Source organism: Strix aluco, chromosome 16 (genome assembly GCF_031877795.1).
Source record: "Strix aluco isolate bStrAlu1 chromosome 16, bStrAlu1.hap1, whole genome shotgun sequence".
Lineage (NCBI taxonomy): Eukaryota > Metazoa > Chordata > Aves > Strigiformes > Strigidae > Strix > Strix aluco.
In genome coordinates, this window is record NC_133946.1 from 12,997,559 (window position 1) to 13,017,397 (window position 19,839).

The 19,839-nt window shown below is 41.5% G+C and overlaps 1 protein-coding gene across 7 annotated transcripts in view; it reads left to right on the forward strand.

The window, feature by feature from the left end:
* Positions 1–19,839, forward strand: part of DENND2B (DENN domain containing 2B) — a 177,704-nt gene that overhangs the window by 105,552 nt on the left and 52,313 nt on the right. For 3 of the 7 annotated variants that reach the window (XM_074841776.1, XM_074841778.1, XM_074841777.1), the window contains 3 exons: positions 11–1,228; positions 5,149–5,285; positions 17,137–17,285. In XM_074841776.1, the coding sequence (XP_074697877.1) occupies positions 11–1,228; positions 5,149–5,285; positions 17,137–17,285 (1,504 nt within the window). Of the gene's footprint in view, positions 1–10; positions 1,229–5,148; positions 5,286–13,281; positions 13,470–17,136; positions 17,286–19,839 lie in introns of those variants that run through there. The other 4 variants (XM_074841779.1, XM_074841780.1, XM_074841781.1 and 1 more) reach the window with 2 other exon arrangements.

Sequence of the window (19,839 nt, forward strand, 5' to 3'; positions counted from 1 at the left end):
CTGCTTCTAGGTGTCAGTCAGTCTCTCCACCGCCTCTTTTGTCCCCCCGAAGAAGCCCAGCCTACCCCCTCAGCGATAGTGAGGACTCTTGCCGCTCTGCTCGACTCACCAAAGTCTCCAGCTCCAGACTACGCCTCAAGGACTGGAGCAGCCGCACGTCTACGCTGCGAAGCACCTCCACGAGCCCGTCGGACACTGACTCCCCGAGCCACCCTCTAAAAGCCATTAGTGTGGGTGCTTTGGATAAAAGGCTGTCTGTATTCAAGGCTGAGGACCAAAAGGAGAGTCCAAAGGAGGCTCAAGATGGGGACACGATAGGGAGCCATCCACTCGCCCGGAGCACGTTGTCCTTGGGCACTGCCACCAACCTGAGGAACCTCTCCCTCAGCCGGGCGAGTGTCCGCTCCCAGGCGCTGGACATCAGGCAGAAGATCACAGAATGGGAGTGCCGCCGGGAGCCGTCCCCCAGGATGAGCATGTGTGTGGACAAGAGGGATGCTGGGGAGAGGTCGGGCAGTGAGAGCTGCCCCAGTGTGCTGACCTCTCCCTGCAGCGAGAAGACGTTCGATTTCAAAGGGCTCAGAAGAATGAGCCGAACGTTTTCTGAGTGCTCTTACCCGGAAACGGAGGAGGAGGAACTGCAGGACAGGGATTCCTGCCATCGGTTCGAAAAGAGACCGGGCAGGAGCGAGCCTCCTTCTGCTGCATTCTTCAAGGGTCATGTGAGGAAGGAGTCCTCTGCTGTGCTCAACAGAATACAGAAGATCGAGCAGGCACTGAAAGAGCAGCCCGGCAGAGGCCTCCCCCAGTTGCCAAGTAGCTGTTACAGTGTTGACAAAGGGAGAAAAAAGTCTGTGACTCTGAGTACTGTGGAGGGACTGAGTGAAACCCTAACTGATAGCAAAGGAGGGAGTGTTATTTTGGGGAGTGAACCAGAAACACCTACTGAGGCTGAGAAAAGCAGTAAGACAAAACAGGGGGTTACTGCAAACTCGGCTGACCCTAAACTGCTGCTCGAAAGCCCAGCTAACACCGCGGTGAATCCTGTCCCCAAGCCCAAACGCACCTTTGAATATGAAGCAGACAAAAGCCACAAAAGTAAACCAAGTAATGGCCTACCTCCATCTCCTACACCTGCTGCTCCTCCTCCCCTCCCGTCCACCCCTGCACCCCCTGTGACCAGAAGGCAGAAGAAAGACTCACGCTTTCACAGAAAATCCCAGAATAGGTAAAATTCAAGGAAATGTCTTGTACTCGATCTTCAAATAAATAAATGTGCTGTATTTTTTAAGTAACAATATTTTAAATTCTTCCTCTAATGCAATGTTTTTGAACTGAGAAATGCTAGGAATAGCGTGCAAGACAATTATTTTTTCTGCTGGACTGCACTGATTAGGTACACTGGTACAATACCTTTACATGGCTACAGTTTTGGAGTTCTCCAGCCTGCATTCCTCAATCCCTGGAAAAGACTCTAGGTCGTGTGTGCTAAAGGTTATCTTCCTCATTTTGGCATATAAGCCCTTACTTGAGATGTTTAATGGAGCATAATTTCCTTATCCTCTTGTAGCGGGACCATAGTTGATCTGTCATAGTTCTGTCTGCCTGTTCACTGCAAAACATACCTGCAGAGGGTTTGTGTTTCCAAAGCTTGTTATCACAGCAGTTGTGTCAGTTTTATGCAATGTTGGTGATTTAATTTAATTTAGTGCTTAGAAATGTTGTCCTAAGTTACTCTCAATAGCTGTAGAGGATTAATGCTGAGAAAACTGTGTTTTAGTACAGAAGGGCCTTTATATCCTTCCTGAGTTAGTAATGAGCAGTATATGGCTACGTTTCCACAGCAGTCTGTGAGCTTGACTTGTTTTAATTACATGATTCCTCTTGAGTTTTGGAAATGGTAAAACTCATTCTGCTCACCACTTAAAAAATTGTAGGCGTAGTTGTTGATAAGCATTCAAAAGTTCACCTACCTGTGCATGTGTAAGATACACACGCATGCTCTTGTTATTTAGTGATGAGCTTTGCAAGTAACTGCTAACTGGCATCTCAAATGTGCGCTAACAATTCAGTGTCTGGTGCTTGTTGTTGGCTCAATTAATTAAATGTTTATGTCAGCACAACCTGACCTGTATGCTGAGGCAGAAAAAGGAGAAGAGGAGCCTTCAGATGCTGTTCTTTACTTTCAAGGGACACCTGCTTCTGAAAGGGATCAAACAGCTCTGCTGATGTGTGTTGTTTCTCTGAGAAAGGCAGCGTGGGGGGGAGGAATGTGGAAAGCCCAGCTCTGATTAGCAGTGCTTATCTTTGCGTTCTGGCAATAATCTCAGTTAGAGGAAGTAAATCTAGTTTTTAACAAGAATTTGTGAAATAAAGTTGACCTCGTTTTGTTCAGCACAGCATTTCCAATGTACAGAAGACAAACAACAATTTTTAAATGTTCTGCTGTAAATGATAGCCTTTATTGGAAAATGAAGGGGCAAGTGATAAAATGGTCTGTGGTGGGTGGCAGAGAGGAATGAGTAACAGGAGATAATTATTGCACCAAATCACCATGTGACCTACAGCTAAGTGATCCAAGCCAGTCTTCAAGTACACACTCACTGAGTTTGAGACCATACGAGTCATCTAAGAACCACAGTATTTTGTAACAATGAGTTTGTAAAATGAAGTTTTGAAGCTTCCTTGAAGAAGAGGTACGATTCGTGCTTGCACCCACTGTTCTGCAGGTTCAGTCTCCTGTCATAGCACAGTTAGACAACAGCACGGTTCAGCAATGGAGCCTCAGTCCTGGGTGGGGCTAGTAGGTATGAGACCAAAACAAAAGCAATATTTATCAATTTAAGTTGTGATTAGTGGAGTACAAATTGTAGGATTTACAGTGTTATCATTGTACCTGATGATTCTTGCACATCAGTCTGACATTGTACAGTGTAGATTTCCATTTATTTGTAACAGCTTTACCCTACTGCAGTTTAGTGATTTCTCTGGATTTACCTCTGATTAATGATCTAAGTAGTTTAAATCAAGCTCCCAAAATCACAGTTTGCCCTCTGATTTCAAGGCTGGGTGGAAATGCTTTACAAAATCTTAATTGTCTTTTCTACTGTCCTTCCTTTAGTTACAGTAAGGAGAATTCCAGCATTTACAAAGAGCTTGAGACAATACAAATAATCTAAGAATTATAGTATTTTTTTAATATTAGTTATTGAAATCTCAGTCTCTAAACTGTTCTCTTTTTGAGAACAGACATAATTCATTATGTCTACAGCTTGTAGCTGTGTGTCTCAGATTGAACATACATGTGGTTTGCACGCACTAGAATGTCATGAGAATGGACTGTGGATATTTATTCTTCTAATATTTTGGTTAAGAATGCTGGTTTTCTTTGTGGTGGCTAATGCAACATTATAGTAAAATGGAGGAAGTCTCTTACATTTGCCTGCTAGCGTAGAGCTGGTCTGTGTTGAGAGGACCTGGTGCCAACAGTAGCTTTTACATTTCAGATTGGTGTGAGCTGGATGTTTCCTAGTGGTTGGAGATCCTCTGGCCCAGACGTGGCATGGGAGAGGAGTGCTGCAGGATAGGCTTGGGACACATGGACAACAGCTGAGTGCTGGTCCACAAAACCATCACGTGCTCCTATGCAGTGTCACTGCATTGTAGTGTTGCCTTGAAATCTGTAAGAGTTGGATATTTAACTGCTTTAGAAAGTCTCATTTCATACACAGTGAGTGTCTTCAGTGCATAAGCATCTTTTATAACTGCAAGCAGGTGTGGAGGAGATGTCTGGATATGAAACGTACAGCTTGTTTCTGCCATGATCCTGATGTACATACATGGACCTGGATATTCTTAAGATTAGAGAAAGGAGAGAGAGGGGGCTTCTAAGCCTGCCCCAGGCCCATAAGTCTGCTCCAGCAGGAAATGCCCTTGTCAAATGCAGTGTCTGTCCGATAGCCACTGTATTGCCTGTACAGATACTCCTGAGCCAATTAACAGGCTGAAGTATGTCTCATGAGACTCTGCAACGGCTGTATGGATATGCTATCAACGTATGGTTCACTCCAACTGGGGAGAAGAGGAAAGGGGGTTGATGGCAGGATGATTTACTGTTAATCTAGTTTGGGTATCAATGAGTGAAGTGTGGGCATCAGCACAGTCTCCGCAAGCCTTACAGCACCCTGGGATTTACTCTCCAACCTGAGCCCATTTTTCATACCATTTCATCCTCAGCAGTCAATCAGTCAGATGAATGCTAGCCCCTGGACAGCTGACAGTGCAAACCATGCACCCCCCAACTTTGGTTTAGATATTGCCTCAGAGAACAAGTGCTGGGCAAACTAGAGAATCAGGAAGGCTTGGTCTCCTCTTCCCCTAGAGCTGCTCAGCAGCACTGGGGCAGGTGTGGTTGAGAGGTGGTGAATTGCCCCCCCTTTGAGTACCTGGGGGGGAGACAATTGTATGGGTTCATCTGACCCAGTGGCCCCTCACCTTCCTGCCAGAAAGCCTGAATTTTCAGGCCCCTAGCTATAGCCTGCGTTGCTCGTCCACCCCAGAGAGCCTTAATTTCCTCAATGCTTTGTCCTTTGCTGCCAGTGCTTGACACAGAGTATGCAAGGAAAATGGGTGACTTTCACACAAGTCTGCCTTTGGCATTTGTGCACTGACCTTTATGCAGGAACATGTCTGAAGGTTCAAGACATGTGAATGTTTTCAAACTAAGGGCTACGTCTCCCAGAGCAACCGGTGGAGGAATGCTTTTCAAAGAAATGTCTGTTTTGAGGAGAGAGGGCCACATGTTTCTGGGACTTCTGGCAAAAGCAAAGCAATTTTTAATCTGAGGACTGTGCTTCTAACTTGCTCTGTAACGTTTGAAAAATATCACATACTTTCTTTGTATTTTCTCCCTGTCCGCATAATGGGGACAACAATACTTCCAACCTCATAAACGTGTCACAGATTGCTATACTAAAGACTGCTGTGAGCACAGGACTTGAGGTCCTCTAAAAGTTAGTCCTTAAAGCATAATGTATGATTTTTTTGTTGTTGGTCATTTTATATATAATTTTAGCAGACAAATACTCATCTAAATATTTGAGTCATTTTGCATTCTAGTTACTAATTACTTATTTTTTAAAACTTTAGAAAATCCTTTGAGTTTGAGGATGCGTCAAGTCTGCAATCCCTGTACCCTCCTTCCCCAACTGAAAATGGGACTGAGAGCCAGCATAAATTTGGATCCAAGAGCACTTTAGAAGAAAATGCCTATGAAGACATTGTAGGTAAGAACCTGTTGCAGTACATGGGCTCACAGCAGGATGTTGAGCAGTTGTGGTCAGACTGTGTACTGTTGGAACACATGCCCCTGTGCAAGAATGTTCAGTGCTGTCAGTAAAGAGAGATTAGATGGAGGATAAATGGGTTTGATGCATCAGTGCGAACATAACTCTCAGTCTGCATGCAGGAGGTCTTGATTCCTTCAGACTTCATTGGGGTGGTATTGGAAACAGACTGTTTGGTCAGCTTTTTGCCATGCTTTTCAAGAACCAAATCGTTCTTTTTATCAAGACCTTGGCTTGAAGCCTTCAGTGGTGTAAAAATGTAAGAATTGAACTTGGGATAGTGTTTACAGAACTATCCAATAGAAGGATTAACCTCACAGGCCCTGTGTGGTCAGCCTGAGCTTTTCAGGACTCCTGTGTGGACTGCCCCAAAGCAGTTGTTTGTAGTGCTGTTCCTGGTCTCCCCTAAGTCCCAGTTGCTGGTTAAAGAAAAATTAATTTCCTTTAGCTATACAGCCATCAGGAATGCGCAACAAAAACACTGTTTTGATTAAGCTTCACAAGAAAAACATGTTTCTTTTGGTCTTAGAAGGAAATGTATGGCCTATGCATACATTCTTTTAACATCAAAAAAATTGTTATAATTACCGAAAATTGGGCAGCCCTTCAGAGCACAGATTTTCCACACAAGTGATGAATATCTGCATTGTTTTTAACTCTTTCAGTGTTGTATTATTACAACAGATACAAAGGGTACTTCATTTTACTTTGGACAATGAATCTTTATCTACTGAAAACTGGAGGGCTACCAAGATAGTCAGGGGCCCTAGAGCACATGTTCTCTGAAGAGACACTGACAAGCTGGGCTTGTTTAGTCTAGTAAAAAGGAGGACCAGAGGCACTCTAATACTGCTTACAAATGTTTGAAGGGCAAACAAAGACAATGGAACAAAACTCTTCTTGGTCATATCTGTTGATACAGCAAGGAACAGTGACCACAAATTGCAGCTTGGGGCTCTTTGTCCTTATACCCAAATTCTGTCTCTGGCTTGTCAGCCTCAGTGAAATCAGGAATTTACTCTTTCCATTTTCAGCTGTATTCTCCCTCTATGTAATTCAAAAATATGCTTTCAGAACACAAAAAAATGCTGGTGTTCCGTGTCTGTTAATAAAAATGAGAGTTTATGTACATACTAAAAAGTTTTTTTCTGTGGAAAGCGACCTTATGTAGTCATCAGCCTTCTCCATCAACAGTCAGACCATGGTGCAATTCACACTTGAAAATGTATTGTGCATTAATGACAGTGCTCATCTTTGCTCAGGACCTGTCAACATGCTGCCAGATGTTAGGTGATAATGCTTCTTTTCCTTGCTTTGGCTTGTTAAATATCAAAATAAAATGTGCAAGACTGGTAAGAATCTTTCTTCAGATAAGAAGAAATCTTGGATTCAGTAAAACAAAGTCATAATGGACTCTTCCAACTCATGGGAACTATAAGCCAGCTCCCTGCAGTTTATAATTTGGGTATTTTGGCAGAGCAGTGGGAAGAAAATGCAAAATTTCAGATCTGTGGACAAACACAGAACTTCATTGTTTTGTACTGCTTTTTAACAGCCACTTTCGAAGTACTTCATTCAATTCAGGCAGTGCAGGGGGAATACCAAATCAGTATAATTCTTATAAACTGTCAAGAGTGATTAAAGACAAGCCAAAGTAGTTTGATCTCCAGCTTTAAAGAAACTATCGTAGTTTTGTGTATCACATCTGCATAATTTATACCAGTAGTGCTAGATTCCAGTCTCTAAGTAGCACTTTTGTACTCATGCAAACCAGGTGTCTGTAACAGTGAGTTTATTTTACAGATTTACATCTGCTTCAAAGCTATAAAGGACTCTGTCACTGCTGCTTTGGGTTTTCTTTGCAAACAGTTGCCCTAGAGGTGATGGTGGGGTTTTTATCTATACCTGGTTGAATCTCCTAATAACTTGTAGGTATTTAAAACATTGTCACTGTAGTAATAAACTTAATAAAGTGTTTTATCGTCTGCCCCCCCCCCCCCCGCCCCCCCAGTAGAATTAAAACGTTTAATGCAAGTAAGTGTTAAAACACAAGACAAAAAGGCTGTGAATCTGAGCAATGCTCTAAGCACTCTACTGTGAGACAAAATAAAAAAAAAAAAAATCAGGTTGGAAGGGACTCTGGAGTCAGCTGTCCAACCTCTGCTCAAAGCAGGGCTAGTTTCAAAGTTAGATCAGGTTGCTCAGGGCTACATCTGGTTGAGTTTTCAAAATATCTTAGGAGGATGGTTCCACTGCCTCTCTGTGCAGCCTGCTCCACTGCTTAACCTTCACTATGAAGAATTTTTTCTTGATATCACTGTGAACGAATTTTTCTTTCTATCCAGTCAGAATTCTCCTTGTTGCTATTTGTGACCATTGGCTTTCATCCTTTCACCGTCCACCTCCAAGAAGTGTCTGGCTCTGCCTTTTCCATAACCCCTTCTAGGCAGTGGAAAACAGCAGTTGGGTTCCCCTCCCAGACTTCTCTAGGCTAAACAGTTCCAGTTCTCTCAGCTGTTTCTCATTTATGTTGTGTGCTCCAGCTCCCAACAGTCATGGTAGCCTTGCTCTACACTATCTCCAGTCTGTTGATGTCTCTCTGGTACTGTGAATACTCCAGATGTGGCCTTGCAAGGGCCAAATAGAGGGGAATTGCCACTTCCCATGACTTGCTGGCCACACTCTTGCAGGCCAAGGTGTGGTTGGTCTTCCTTGACCCTACTGTCGCAGGGTTATTCTGACCCACATGTGGGACTGTATTTGTCTTTCCTAAACTTCCCGAATTTCCTGTTGAGCTGTTCCTTCAGTTTGCTGAGGTCCCCCAGAACAGAAGCCCAGGTCTCCTGTCTGTCACTGTGTCCCCCAGCCCGCTGCCCCTCAGCCCGACATCTCTCCCTCATTGAAAAGCAGAGGAGAGCTGTAGATAAGTTGTGAATTATCTATCAAAGATATCTTCTAAAAAGAATATTTAATGTTAGATATCTACAAGATACTGTGTGGGGTACTGAGTTCTGTCACTCAGACTTGTGCAATGATGAAAATACAGCTGGTAGGCACATAAGTGCTAGGACTAGCGTAATTGGTTTTTTGGTTACTGTATGATCTCCTCATGTAATGCATGTGCACACTAAACCTTTGTCATTCTGCTGGTGCTCTTACACTGTTTCCTTCTTTAATGACCAGGACAATGATAAACTGCTATGGCTAGTTTATGCTATTTTTGAGAGCTGACTTAAAAAACAAACCCCAAAACCAGTTTTAAGGTACATTGAAACAAAAAATGATTGTGCTTTGAAATCCAGTGACATCATGAACCAGATGTTTTGTTTAATTTTGTAATATTTTTGTACACTTTAATAGATGGAATACCTGCATGTTAAGTTCAAGACAGGTATTGGATTGGAACATAACGATCCATTCTGCATTAATCAAGAAGCGGTTGTATAAAGGGATGCACATTCCTAATACTAATCAGAGCTGTATTCCATGTGCAAGGAACCATGTGGACTTCATTCATCTTCTGTACTAGCACTCACAGGAATGTGGCAGTCATAGCATAAACTTAACATTGTTTTGCTTTTTGTGGTTTTGAATGAGTCTTTAATCAGACCAAAATTGATGTGGCTTTATGAATCCAGTTGGGGAAACCATGCTTGGCTTTGTGCAAATTCAAGGAACTATTATAGTATTAAGAGATGTCTGAGACGGTTGCTTCTGCTGTGTTTGTGGACAACAGTATTTCCTGATCATATGTACCATACGGTTTCAGTTTTCCAGTCTGTTCCCCTAAATGCAGTTGAGATTTGAATATTGTTATTTAAGGTCTGGTGTCTCTGAGGCATTTTCCACCTGACATCTAGAAGACAGCACTTACCATCACCAAAAAAGTTGAATGAGTAAGGTGAAGGCAAGGTTAAGGGCAAAATATTAATTTTAACTGGAGAAAATCCAGTAAACCCATGTAAATTATAGTTTGTGTTTGTAAGAGAAATTGCACTTACAATTCAGAAATTAAATATAGTGGAAGGAATCTTTGACAAGCCTTTTTACTCTGTAACTCCTCAGAGTGCTGGACGCAGTAGAACAGGTGGAGCTTTTCTCTAAGACGACACTACAAAGATGTGTAGGAGACCCATTGCTCAGCTGGGATGTGCGGGTTGCATTGAAGATTGAGAATGTTTCATTTGATGTTTCACAATTCCATTTGCCCTGTCCAAGCAAGGGCCGTTTGCTCTTATAGCTGCCTGGCCCTCGTTTAAAACTGTTTTTTTCCCCAAGAAGAAAGTAAGTGATTAAAATGCTTTTCCTCCCTGAAGATCTGTGACTAACAGGGTTTCTTGCTTCTCTGCTGTTTTTGAAGTCACAGGTGGACTATTCTGCATGTAGCCCAGGTGTATGAGTATCAGAGTATTCATCTTCTAATGGGTGTAGTCTCTTACTGTGCAATAAGAATTTGTGTAAGAATGGGTTTATTTCAGCCACATATATTACTGGAGAGAGGTCTTTCTCCAGTAAGGTTCCTGTTCTGACTGGCTCACATGCAAGACTGGTGTCCTCCTTTTGGTGTAGCCATCTCTCCTTGAAATTAGTGAGGGCCGGGTTGTTGTACTTGGGTAAGTACAGTCTTTTCCAGAGCGATGAAAACAGACAAATCTGGGTCTCTGAGCTATTTCCCAATACGTCAGAACTCATAAGAGAGAAGATGGAGCAATATGTCTCAAATCAGAATTATTAAATGGAGTGTCAGGGCAGCCTAACCCAGGTGGGGGCCTGAGCAGTTAAAATAGGCAGATGTGGACCTACAAGCAAGATCCTGAGTCGGGAGGAAATGTCAGTGGCTTAACCTTCCCCGTGGAGTCCAGAACAGCATGTCACTCCCTTTATGCCTCCTGGTAAGGCACCTCATCTCTCTTAAACCAATTAGTTGTTTTGAATGCTGATGTAAATTGGACATAGTGCATGTCATGTAACAAATGGGATGATTTAGCTGTTTTACTGAATCCTCCACTGTGTGTGCCAAGAGCTGCAGAAATGATGACTGAGGTCCAGTTGGAAGATGTTCCAGCTTGACATTGCTTTCAAATTAGAACATTTGCAAAGTTCTTCCAGTAAATGTGGAAAAAGGTTAGAAAGACAGCAAGCTGATCTTTCCAGTAAAATCACATAATCACATGCCACATTATCGCCTGTCATGCTTTCGTATTGCATTATTGTCTGTCACGTTATCATCTCGCATCAAAAGGTTTGTATAAATCTGGGAGAAACTGGAATTGCTGGGCTGCTGTGAAGCTGAAGCAAACTTAGAGAGATTGCACCTCCTCCAGCATTGCTGTTGCTTCTCTGAAAACATTTTGGTTTTTTAGTCAGACCCTTACCAGGAGGTCTCTGGATAGTTGTTAGTCAAAGACAGAGCTAGGACTGATACAAAATGATGGTGCAGGCTGTAATCAGGGAAACGTATGTTCCTGTCTTCTTCCATACCCCTAGTCTGCCTCTCACAGTCTAAAAACATGTGAGTTTTTGGAAAGTGTACTAGTGGCAAATTTAATAATAGACACTGTAGGGTAATAGCAGCCAGAGCACATTAAATCAAACAGTATCCATATGGGCCTGTCAGAGAAAGGCCAAATACTCTAGCTGTCTGATCCTATTGACGATCAGCCTGCTGCTTTGTCACTACATTGGGATACATGGATTTCAGTTATTTTTAATAATCATCTCATGCTTTATTTAGATCTCCGTTTTTCTCTGTGGAGTCTGTCTCACCGCTATACCATCCACTACAGCTTCTTTGGATGGTCTCTGTCAGCTTTATTGCCTGGTTTTCTAGTCAGTATTGCAGGTTAGTAAAACAGAGAGTAAAATGACCATGAGGCTGCTCTCCTGATTCCTAGTTTAAATTCAGAGACTGTGTTGAAGTCAGCAGGGTTAAACCTCTGTGAGGCACAAGCAGTTTAGGCATGCTGATGCTGTATTTTGCTAACAGTTGCTCATCAGATGTTTTCATGCACATGATTTTGGACTGAGTGTTAAATGGATGATTTTGGGGGGGTGAAATTTCTTATTCTGTTTATCAGCCTTACTAATTTTTCTCCATCTAATGCTTTGTTATGATTACAGCTCTAAGCTCTTGCAGTCCCCGAAGAGATAGCAGGGAGCTGAAAGTATCTGCAGTGTTCTTCTGCTTATTGCAAGGCAAAGCAAAACTGGAAAAGTTCAGAGAGCAGAGGCTGTTGCCTACAAACTCCATGGACCAGGGCTCAAAAGGCTGATCGCGTTTTAGACTTGTCACTCTGCATGTTGCAGATGCTCTACTACTTTTATGAGAACATGGTACTGAGCTGATACAGAGTGGTAGGATTATAAGTAATGGTCTGTAACTTCGTACTGTTCAGCAATAGCTTTTCAAAGCAGATGTAATGTGTTTTAGCTGTAATTTGATATGGAAAAAGTTCCTCTTTCTACAGATTCCTGGAGTAAATTCCTCAGCTAAGATGCACAGTTGCAGCTTCTCTGATATTAAAAGAGCTCATCTATGTACTAAAGCTCAGATACTTTATGAGAATGTGGAGATTTTGTGGTTTTCATCCATTTGATCTGAACATGCTCATAAACATCCCAGTGTCTGAGTTTTCCTCCAGCACTGGTAGTGTGAATCTGCATCTGTGTAATTTTATGAATAAAATGAATGACTAATGCATATGCATTGCAATGAATGCACCTAGAGTCTCACCACTGAGCAGTTCTTTGGGCTTAAGTGCCTAGAGATGCTGTGGAGCTGAAAGGCTGCACAGCGCATGAATCTTGTGCTGTTCCCTCATGCAGTGCTTGCACTCAGAGGTTCATTCCCATTGCTTCCTTTTCAACAGCAACAAAAGCAGAAATCCCCAACCACCCTTCTCTGCTTGCTTCTTCCTTGCCCAGTTGTATTTTACCTTGATCTTCTGCAAGGGCTTGTGTGTACCAAATGTGCATGGGCTGGATGAAGTGGGCTGTATCTACAACTGAAGAGAGGTCATGGGCAGAGGGCAAACCAGGTAGTTCAAGGATTTGTAGGTGCCATTAGAGGGATTATGTGTGGAGAGGAGTTGATGTTGCGCCTTCTGTCTGTTGTTACAGAAACACTGCAAAAGGCTGAGGGGAGGTTCTTACAGACTGCTCACTTGGGTGTTTCTGCTTGTCTGTTATTCAGTTCCGATTCTGCCTATCTGGGCCTCTTTTCCTGCCCGTTTATTGCCAGTATTTCCAGTTCCTTGCCTCTGGAGGTATGCGCTGCTTTTTCCCAAATGTCTCCAGGGACGGCAGCTGAAGCTTTCATCTCCCAGTTCATTATAATGTAAAATACATTAATCGCGCTATATTTTGTGCACATGCTCTAGTATGCAGGAAATACTTTGTCATTTGTGAGGTGCTAACTCTGCCTGACTCAGCAGTACACCTCAGGGCTCTGGGCTTTCTATGTAGCCATCAGGGAAGGCGGTGGGTTCTTAGCCTGGGCACTCAGCATCACGCTCTGGAGACAGTATCTCCTCTGCGAGCACTGGCTCCTAATTTAGGCACCCAAGTTAACACAAGTTGATGAGCCCTTTTGCTTACTGTATACCTGCTGTTTGGTTCTTCTCACTTCCTGGCAGTGCCAAAGGCAGGAGTTATAATCAGCACTCAGTGAATCACTTCATTCCTCTGATAATTATTTCTCCCATCTAGAAAGAAATGATGCATTTCCCTGCTTTCTGCCATTTATAGAGAAGTGTCTGCCTGCATTTTTTTTTTCCCCTCAGCCTTACTTTTCACTCCTTTCTCAGCATGAGACAGGCTTGCTGAGTCTGCCTCTGCTTCCCATTTGCCACGTGTGAGAGGCTGAGCAGAGGAACATTGTGTGCTGCCTCAGGACTCAGTGGGGCTGACTCGCAGAGCATCACGGAGTGAGGAATTGCAACCGCTGGAGGAAACTCATTGATGCTTAAGCTCAAGGCACTGCATTCCTCAGGACTTTTCCAAAGATCACTGGTTATTTGATTTTTTTTTTTTCTTTCCCCTGTGGACCAATCATTAAATTGCCTGTGAGATCTCCTGAAGATAAATGTCGTGTAGATAAATGTCCTGTGTTAACTCATCATTTCGGTACGTAAAATTCAAGAGAATGGGAAACTCGAAAAACATGCTTGTAAAAGGAACTGATCCAGAAGCAGGGATGGTGATTAGAGACAGTATTTGCCAAAGACTTGCTATTTCATGTGACCATATGCATTCTGGGGGTCTGATTCAGCTTCTTTTGAAGTCAGTGATAGTCTGCTGTTGTCTTGTGTGGCAGTTGGATCAGCCTCATTAAGACAATCCTGGCCTCTGTAGTGCATAATGTTTCTCCTTTTGGCTTCCAATAGAGACATCCATATGGAAGGAACAAGATTGTTTCCTTGCTCTTTCATTGTAAATGTGTTTTCCTTTTGCAGCAAATCCAAATTAATGCAAAAACACTGCAGCTTGCAGATTGTGAACATTCCTTGCCAGGGTCTTGGGACTAGAGAAGTGATGGTGTTGAGGAGAAATGCAGAGATCAAAGCTGTAAACCTCTGAGCCAGCCCAGCTATATGGAAACTTCTCTCATTTTTGTGCTGCAGCAGTAGCAGCAGTTCATCCCCAGAGCCTCCCTCCGGTGTGGGACCCACACCTGCTGGTGGCCACCAGTTCCAGGTCTTTCTCCCATGGAAGGGAGTCCTTGTGCAGTCAGGTGAGGTTAAATGCTGCTCTAAGGCAGTTCAGGGTATCTTCCCACATATTTTTAGCTTACTTGACATCTTGGGTTTCTTGCCAGTCCGTCTGGGCTGCCTAATGCTCTTTTTGCATATCTGGTCTTTTGTGTCTCATTTACCAGGGAGAGCATATATACTAAACAATGGTGTTTGTCTAAGGTTTGAAAATTGCTGAAGACTTAGACAAATAAATTATCTCTTCTAGTTCACTGGCTGAACCAGATTTTTGGTTCAAATGCCAAATCAGCAAAACTAGGTTGTTATGGATTGATCAGACTATTTCATTATCAGAGATTTGGTGTGGAAGGAGGTTATTCTTCAAAAAAAAAGAATAGGTGAGGCACATTTGGTCTCAAGGCATCATTTCAAAAATGAAAAAAAAAACCCACTCTGAAATAATTTTTAAGGAAATGAGAAAAATAAAAGAAACATGTTCTTGAATATCAAACCAGTCATCTAAAGAAGCTCTCTCAGCTCTAGGGAAAGGGTTAAAATCCCTGTGGTGTCTCCACTGACCTCCACATTACACTGAAGAGGAATTTGGCCCAAGCTTTCTTTTGGTAGAGAATCTGAGTCAGAAAAGCAGCCTCTGCTCATGGTTCCTTGCTCCTCCCTCTTCTCTCGTCCAAGACTTCTCTGGGCCTGTTTCTGTACTTAATATTTTAGGTCAACATTAGTAATGTTGAGTTTAACTCAACATCATTAAATTCAAGCAATTCTGTTTTACATTGTGTCTTGGAAAGAGGATCACCCTAAAACTTTTAAATGCTTTACATTTAAAAAAGGTTTCTTTTCAACTGATGGGCTTGTTTCTTCTCGGAAGTTTGGGTATTACGCAGACTAATATAATAACATTTGTTTTCACAAGGAAGGATATGTTTAAGCACTGTCTCATGTAGCTGCGTATTTTGAAATCTGTTAATCCATTCTAAAATGCTTGCTGACCTATACTTGACTTGGGCTTACAAGAAATTTTATTATGCTAGTACAGTCCACTTAACTGTAAGTAACAGCATTTTGCAAAGTTGACTATTTATTGTTGTTATGATTATTATATCTAGAGCTCTAGAGTTTACAAGTAGCAGAATTAGTGTGCGATATCTATTTATTTTTCTTCCTACAGAAGGAATCAGTCAATTCCATAGTCCTCCCAGGACATTTGTAGCTTTAATTTTTTTTAGGAATATTTGTTGCTTAAGATTTATCCTGTTCATTGCATTCATCAAAAGGTCTGTCTTCTAAGTACCTCATGCACCTGAAGGTGTTTTTTCCATGTGGCATGCGGATTGACTATGATGATAGTGCAGCCTCTAGAATCAGATTCCCTCTGGATGAAATAATAAGCTGTGACTGCCAATTCAAACATTCTTCAAGAGCAGCAGTTATTCAGGCTTCTAATTAAAACAAAGCTAAAACATTCACTCTTGTGCTTATATTTGACTAGAAATCTTAGTATGATGCACTACCGAAGCAAAAGTGTATTTTTACTTGTATTGTGAATATATGAACTTGCTAACCAAAAGCTCTTATCACTATAATTGATGAATCAAGCAGTTTCACTCTTCCAGGCCTAACAATAAAGTAGAAAGCACAAACTGCTGTTGTTTTCTTTTGTGAAATAAGGAAAAGTAATATTCTGTCTAGAACAAAAAACTTGGTAGATAAATGAACTGGGTATTAATCCAGGCCTTGCTTTCATTGAAAACACCTATGCATCAACTGTCATTTCTGTAAAGCAGTGAATATTTTCTGTAACAGTGTGAATAATGAACCATGCTATAGCATTCTGTCCTCAATTCTTAATTGATACAGTATGTAGTAAAATCTGAATGTCTTAGTATAGCTTGTATTGCAATATATTTATACTAAAACCATGAGTTTTAGAGGCATCTTTAGATATAAAACCAAAAGCAAGTTGGTTCAAAAGCTTTGAACTTCGTGCATGTTTCAAGTTTCTGCAAATTCAAGTCTTGAATTTGAGTAGATCGCTTTTTGGGGATGATTTGCTGTGTAAGATGATTGGAAAACTGGAAGGACTCTGTGTTCGAAAAACCTGAAGTTCTAAACCAGTTGCTGATTATGAACTGTCTGAAGAAATGGATACAAAATGTTCATTTTACTGATGGCATTCATTCATGTTCATGCTTCTTAGTTCAGTGAATAGGAGTGAGTTCAGGAGTTCTGAGAAGATGGTGGGTTATTCCACTGGTCCTTAGGCTGCCGAAGGGTATTGGATCTCACTTAAATCTGGACTAAAAATTTTGGTTCTGATTTTCAAATGCTAAAATTTCAAAGATTGCAGTCTACTTTTTGATGTATTTTTCATTTATGTCATATTTAGTGATTAACTATTCAAGCCTCTATATATTATTGGCAGGATAAGTTTCCTTCTGGGAGATATTAATTTTACATAAATTGAACTGAATAGCTGCTTAATTAGAAAGCAAGGTGTGTTTTAAAGAACACTTTGAGGGTGCTATATGGTCGGGGCAGAAATGCTTCCCTCATCTTTACATTTCCTATCTTCTCTCTTGGCACTGCTGAGATGAAGTGTTTATTCTTTCTTTGCCTTCTCTCAGGGGAAGAAGAAAATGAAGGTAGCATCAAATAAAAGTTGTCTTATTGTGTGTAAGGGTGGTATGTTGAGAACAGTTATTTATTGCTATTCATTTCACCCTGTGAGTGGCTGCTATAGATTTATAAAATCTACTGGTACACTTTAAAGTAGTTGTGTGCCTTAACTTTTATATATCAATAAATTTTCCACAGCTGCAGATGCTCAGACGCATGTCTTGTGAAATCTTTGCATTTTATTTAAAAAAAAATTAAGGCAGTTAAACCCAAAGAAACTTGTCGACCTCATAGCCAAGTTCTCCTCCAAATACTTCCAGCTGCAGCTAGAGGGATGAGTCATGCTGAAAGCCGAGGAGCTCTTCTAAAAGCCTTTCACTTGGTTCACATGATTTTTCTTTTTTTTTTTTTTAACTTTACATTCCTGTCTGTTTTTCTTTTCTTGAAAAAAAAACAAAACCATGAAGGCGAGTCACCCAAGGAAAACCCGTACGAGGATGTGGAGCTGAAAGGCCGTCACGCGGGCCGAAAATCCCATCAGCTCTCCGAGAATTCCCTAGATTCTTTGCACAGGATGTGGACGCCGCAGGACAGGAAATACACATCACCTTCCCAGGTAACGGCATGACAGCACCGGTCTTTCTGTGCTTGAAGCTTATTTAAAACTTTTGCAAGAAAATCAATCATGGCATAGGAGGAAGAGCAGCCGTACTGAATGAGAAAAGGGTATCTGGAAAAGAGTGCGCTCAAATGCATAAATCGTTACTGGGAATGCTCTTGGCAGCTGTAGCTCAGCTTCTCAGCGCTGTGCTGCAGAAGCCGATGGCTCTTTGTGCTGACTACAGCCTGATGACTTTAAGCAGAATCCTTCCACTGGTTGGTTGTGAGCTGAATCTGGCCCTACATTATTTGTATTGCTGCATGTCTTTGTGAATTGCCTGTGTGTTTGCTGCTGGGCTTTTAGTAGGGACAGGAGGGAAAAAAGTCAGCTGCTTAATCTTGCCCATGTATTGTTACATGAGGCCTATAGTGGCTTTGCTCATGTGAAGTGTGTAGTGTGGCATGGTTTATTATAAAATGGAGAAGGCCAAGTATGCCCTCCCAATAAATAAATGAATAATAAAATAATCAGAAAAACCTGAGTGTCTGCATTTAACAAGGCTGTATAAGTTGTGTTTATAGCATAACGTAGAAGACCAGGAACTCTGCAGACTTTCCATTTTGTAGTGAATTTTCCAAAGCAGTCTGTTTTTTGTGAACACTATGAAATGCCAGGTTGCTTTGTTGTTTATGGGATCATTGTGTTCTTAAGGAAAAATATAAATGTCATTACATACTTAATTTTGAGATTCAAAACACCTTTTAAAGGAACTTTGTTTTGCACTGAATCAACAGAAAATTTGCAGTTGAACAAAAGGTCACAATAATTTACGTTTTCATCTTGTAAAGAGATCTAGAACAAAGCCGAATATATTTTCTTTCACTTATTTTGTGTGCCTGTGAGCATCACAGTCCAAGAGCCAAAATAAGTATAGTCAGGATTCTTAGTATGCACCTAGCACATCATTTGAAAACAGGAATGTTTTCAGCAAAGCTGCTGAAAAGGGAACAAGTGGAAAGTAGTAATCAGGCAGAGTAAAGAGAATCAGAAACTGCAGCCATGAAGATAACCTTGTAGTGAGAGACATACTATGCATACCAATTATTTTTGGCTGTGTGTGTGTGTTAAGAGGAATTGTGTAGCATCTAAAGATCCAAGAGGGTGTATCATTAAGGTAGGAATCATATAGGTCCATAGTAAGATCCTGACCGCTGTTCTCTGTTTTACACAGGGTGACCAAAGAATATACGGATTAAAATGACTTCTGTAGGGTTGCTCAGTAAATAAGTATTCTCTGGTATCTTTGCAACAGGGCTATCTTTATTCTGGTAGCTTCTTTTTGAAATGCTGCCAGGAGTCAGTCCTGCCATAACTACGCTGTCATTGTGCTGATATTTAAAGCAAAGAGACACTAAGAGCAGGTCAACTGTGGGCCTGGGTAATTCTCCAATGACCAGAAATAGAAAAGTCTCAATTTTCTGAAGAATGGCAGCTTTGGCAATGATTTATCACCCAGTTTTTCCATCATAGCAACATAGCTGGATTAGCAACATGACTTTTCAGTCATGGATGATGATAAACAAGATGGAAGAGATCAGAAGGTCAGCAGACTTTCAACAATCATCTCCAAAAAGAATTCATTTCATTAAAGTATAGACTGCTGCAGATTTTCCTGGCATGCTAACCTGTGGTAAGCAGAGACCTCAGAAACACTGGCTTGTGGTCATTTTGAATCCCATTGTGTCTTCTCCTTTCCCATTTGTTATTTTCACTTTTGGAAGTCATCAGATATAAAAAGAATGTTTTATTGATGACATTGTATTTGTGATGCAAAACCCACACATACAAAAACACGTATGCTTAATCCCAGATAGTACGGCCCTGTAATAGGTAAGCCCTCCAAGTAGAACAAACGGGACGTTTACTACTGCATGTTTATAGCTTGTAATACTGCTAATAGAATATTAGTAAATGCCAATAGACAGTTGTTTGACATAATAGTACTTGTTTCTAGACATGCTGGTTAAGCTTCTTACAGTGTTTGTGTTTGAGAGGAGAAGGCAGGGACCCGACCTTACCAGCCTGCTGATTAACCTTCCTGAGAGCTGGGCAGAGCTGCTCGAAGGACTGCTCCAAAAGAGCCCCCGTTTTTTAAAAACAGCTGTTACTTGGTGCTTAATCCTGTCAGTGAGTTTTTTCCTTCCCCCTGCAATGATAACGATTTCATGTTTTAAAGGGAATTCTTTGGGAATGCAGGACAAAGCTGTAACCACTCCTCTGCACACTGACAGATCTTAAAACATCTTAATGCCCTGGAAATAGAGTGACCTTGATTTTCTACTTTTTTTCTAGGATAAAATAGCAACTTCAATGTAATTGCTCTTGATTTTCACTACTGCAAGTGAAAGAGATGGATCAGACCCCTCGGGTCAGTGTTCTGATGTCAGCCAACCCTTTAAGTTAGGTTTGAAGGCTCATAGTATTGATGTGATGTAGGTGCATGGAAATGCACCAAAGCTAAAAGTACTATTGTTTTCTTTGAACCTTAAAGTCTTAGATATTGACCCCT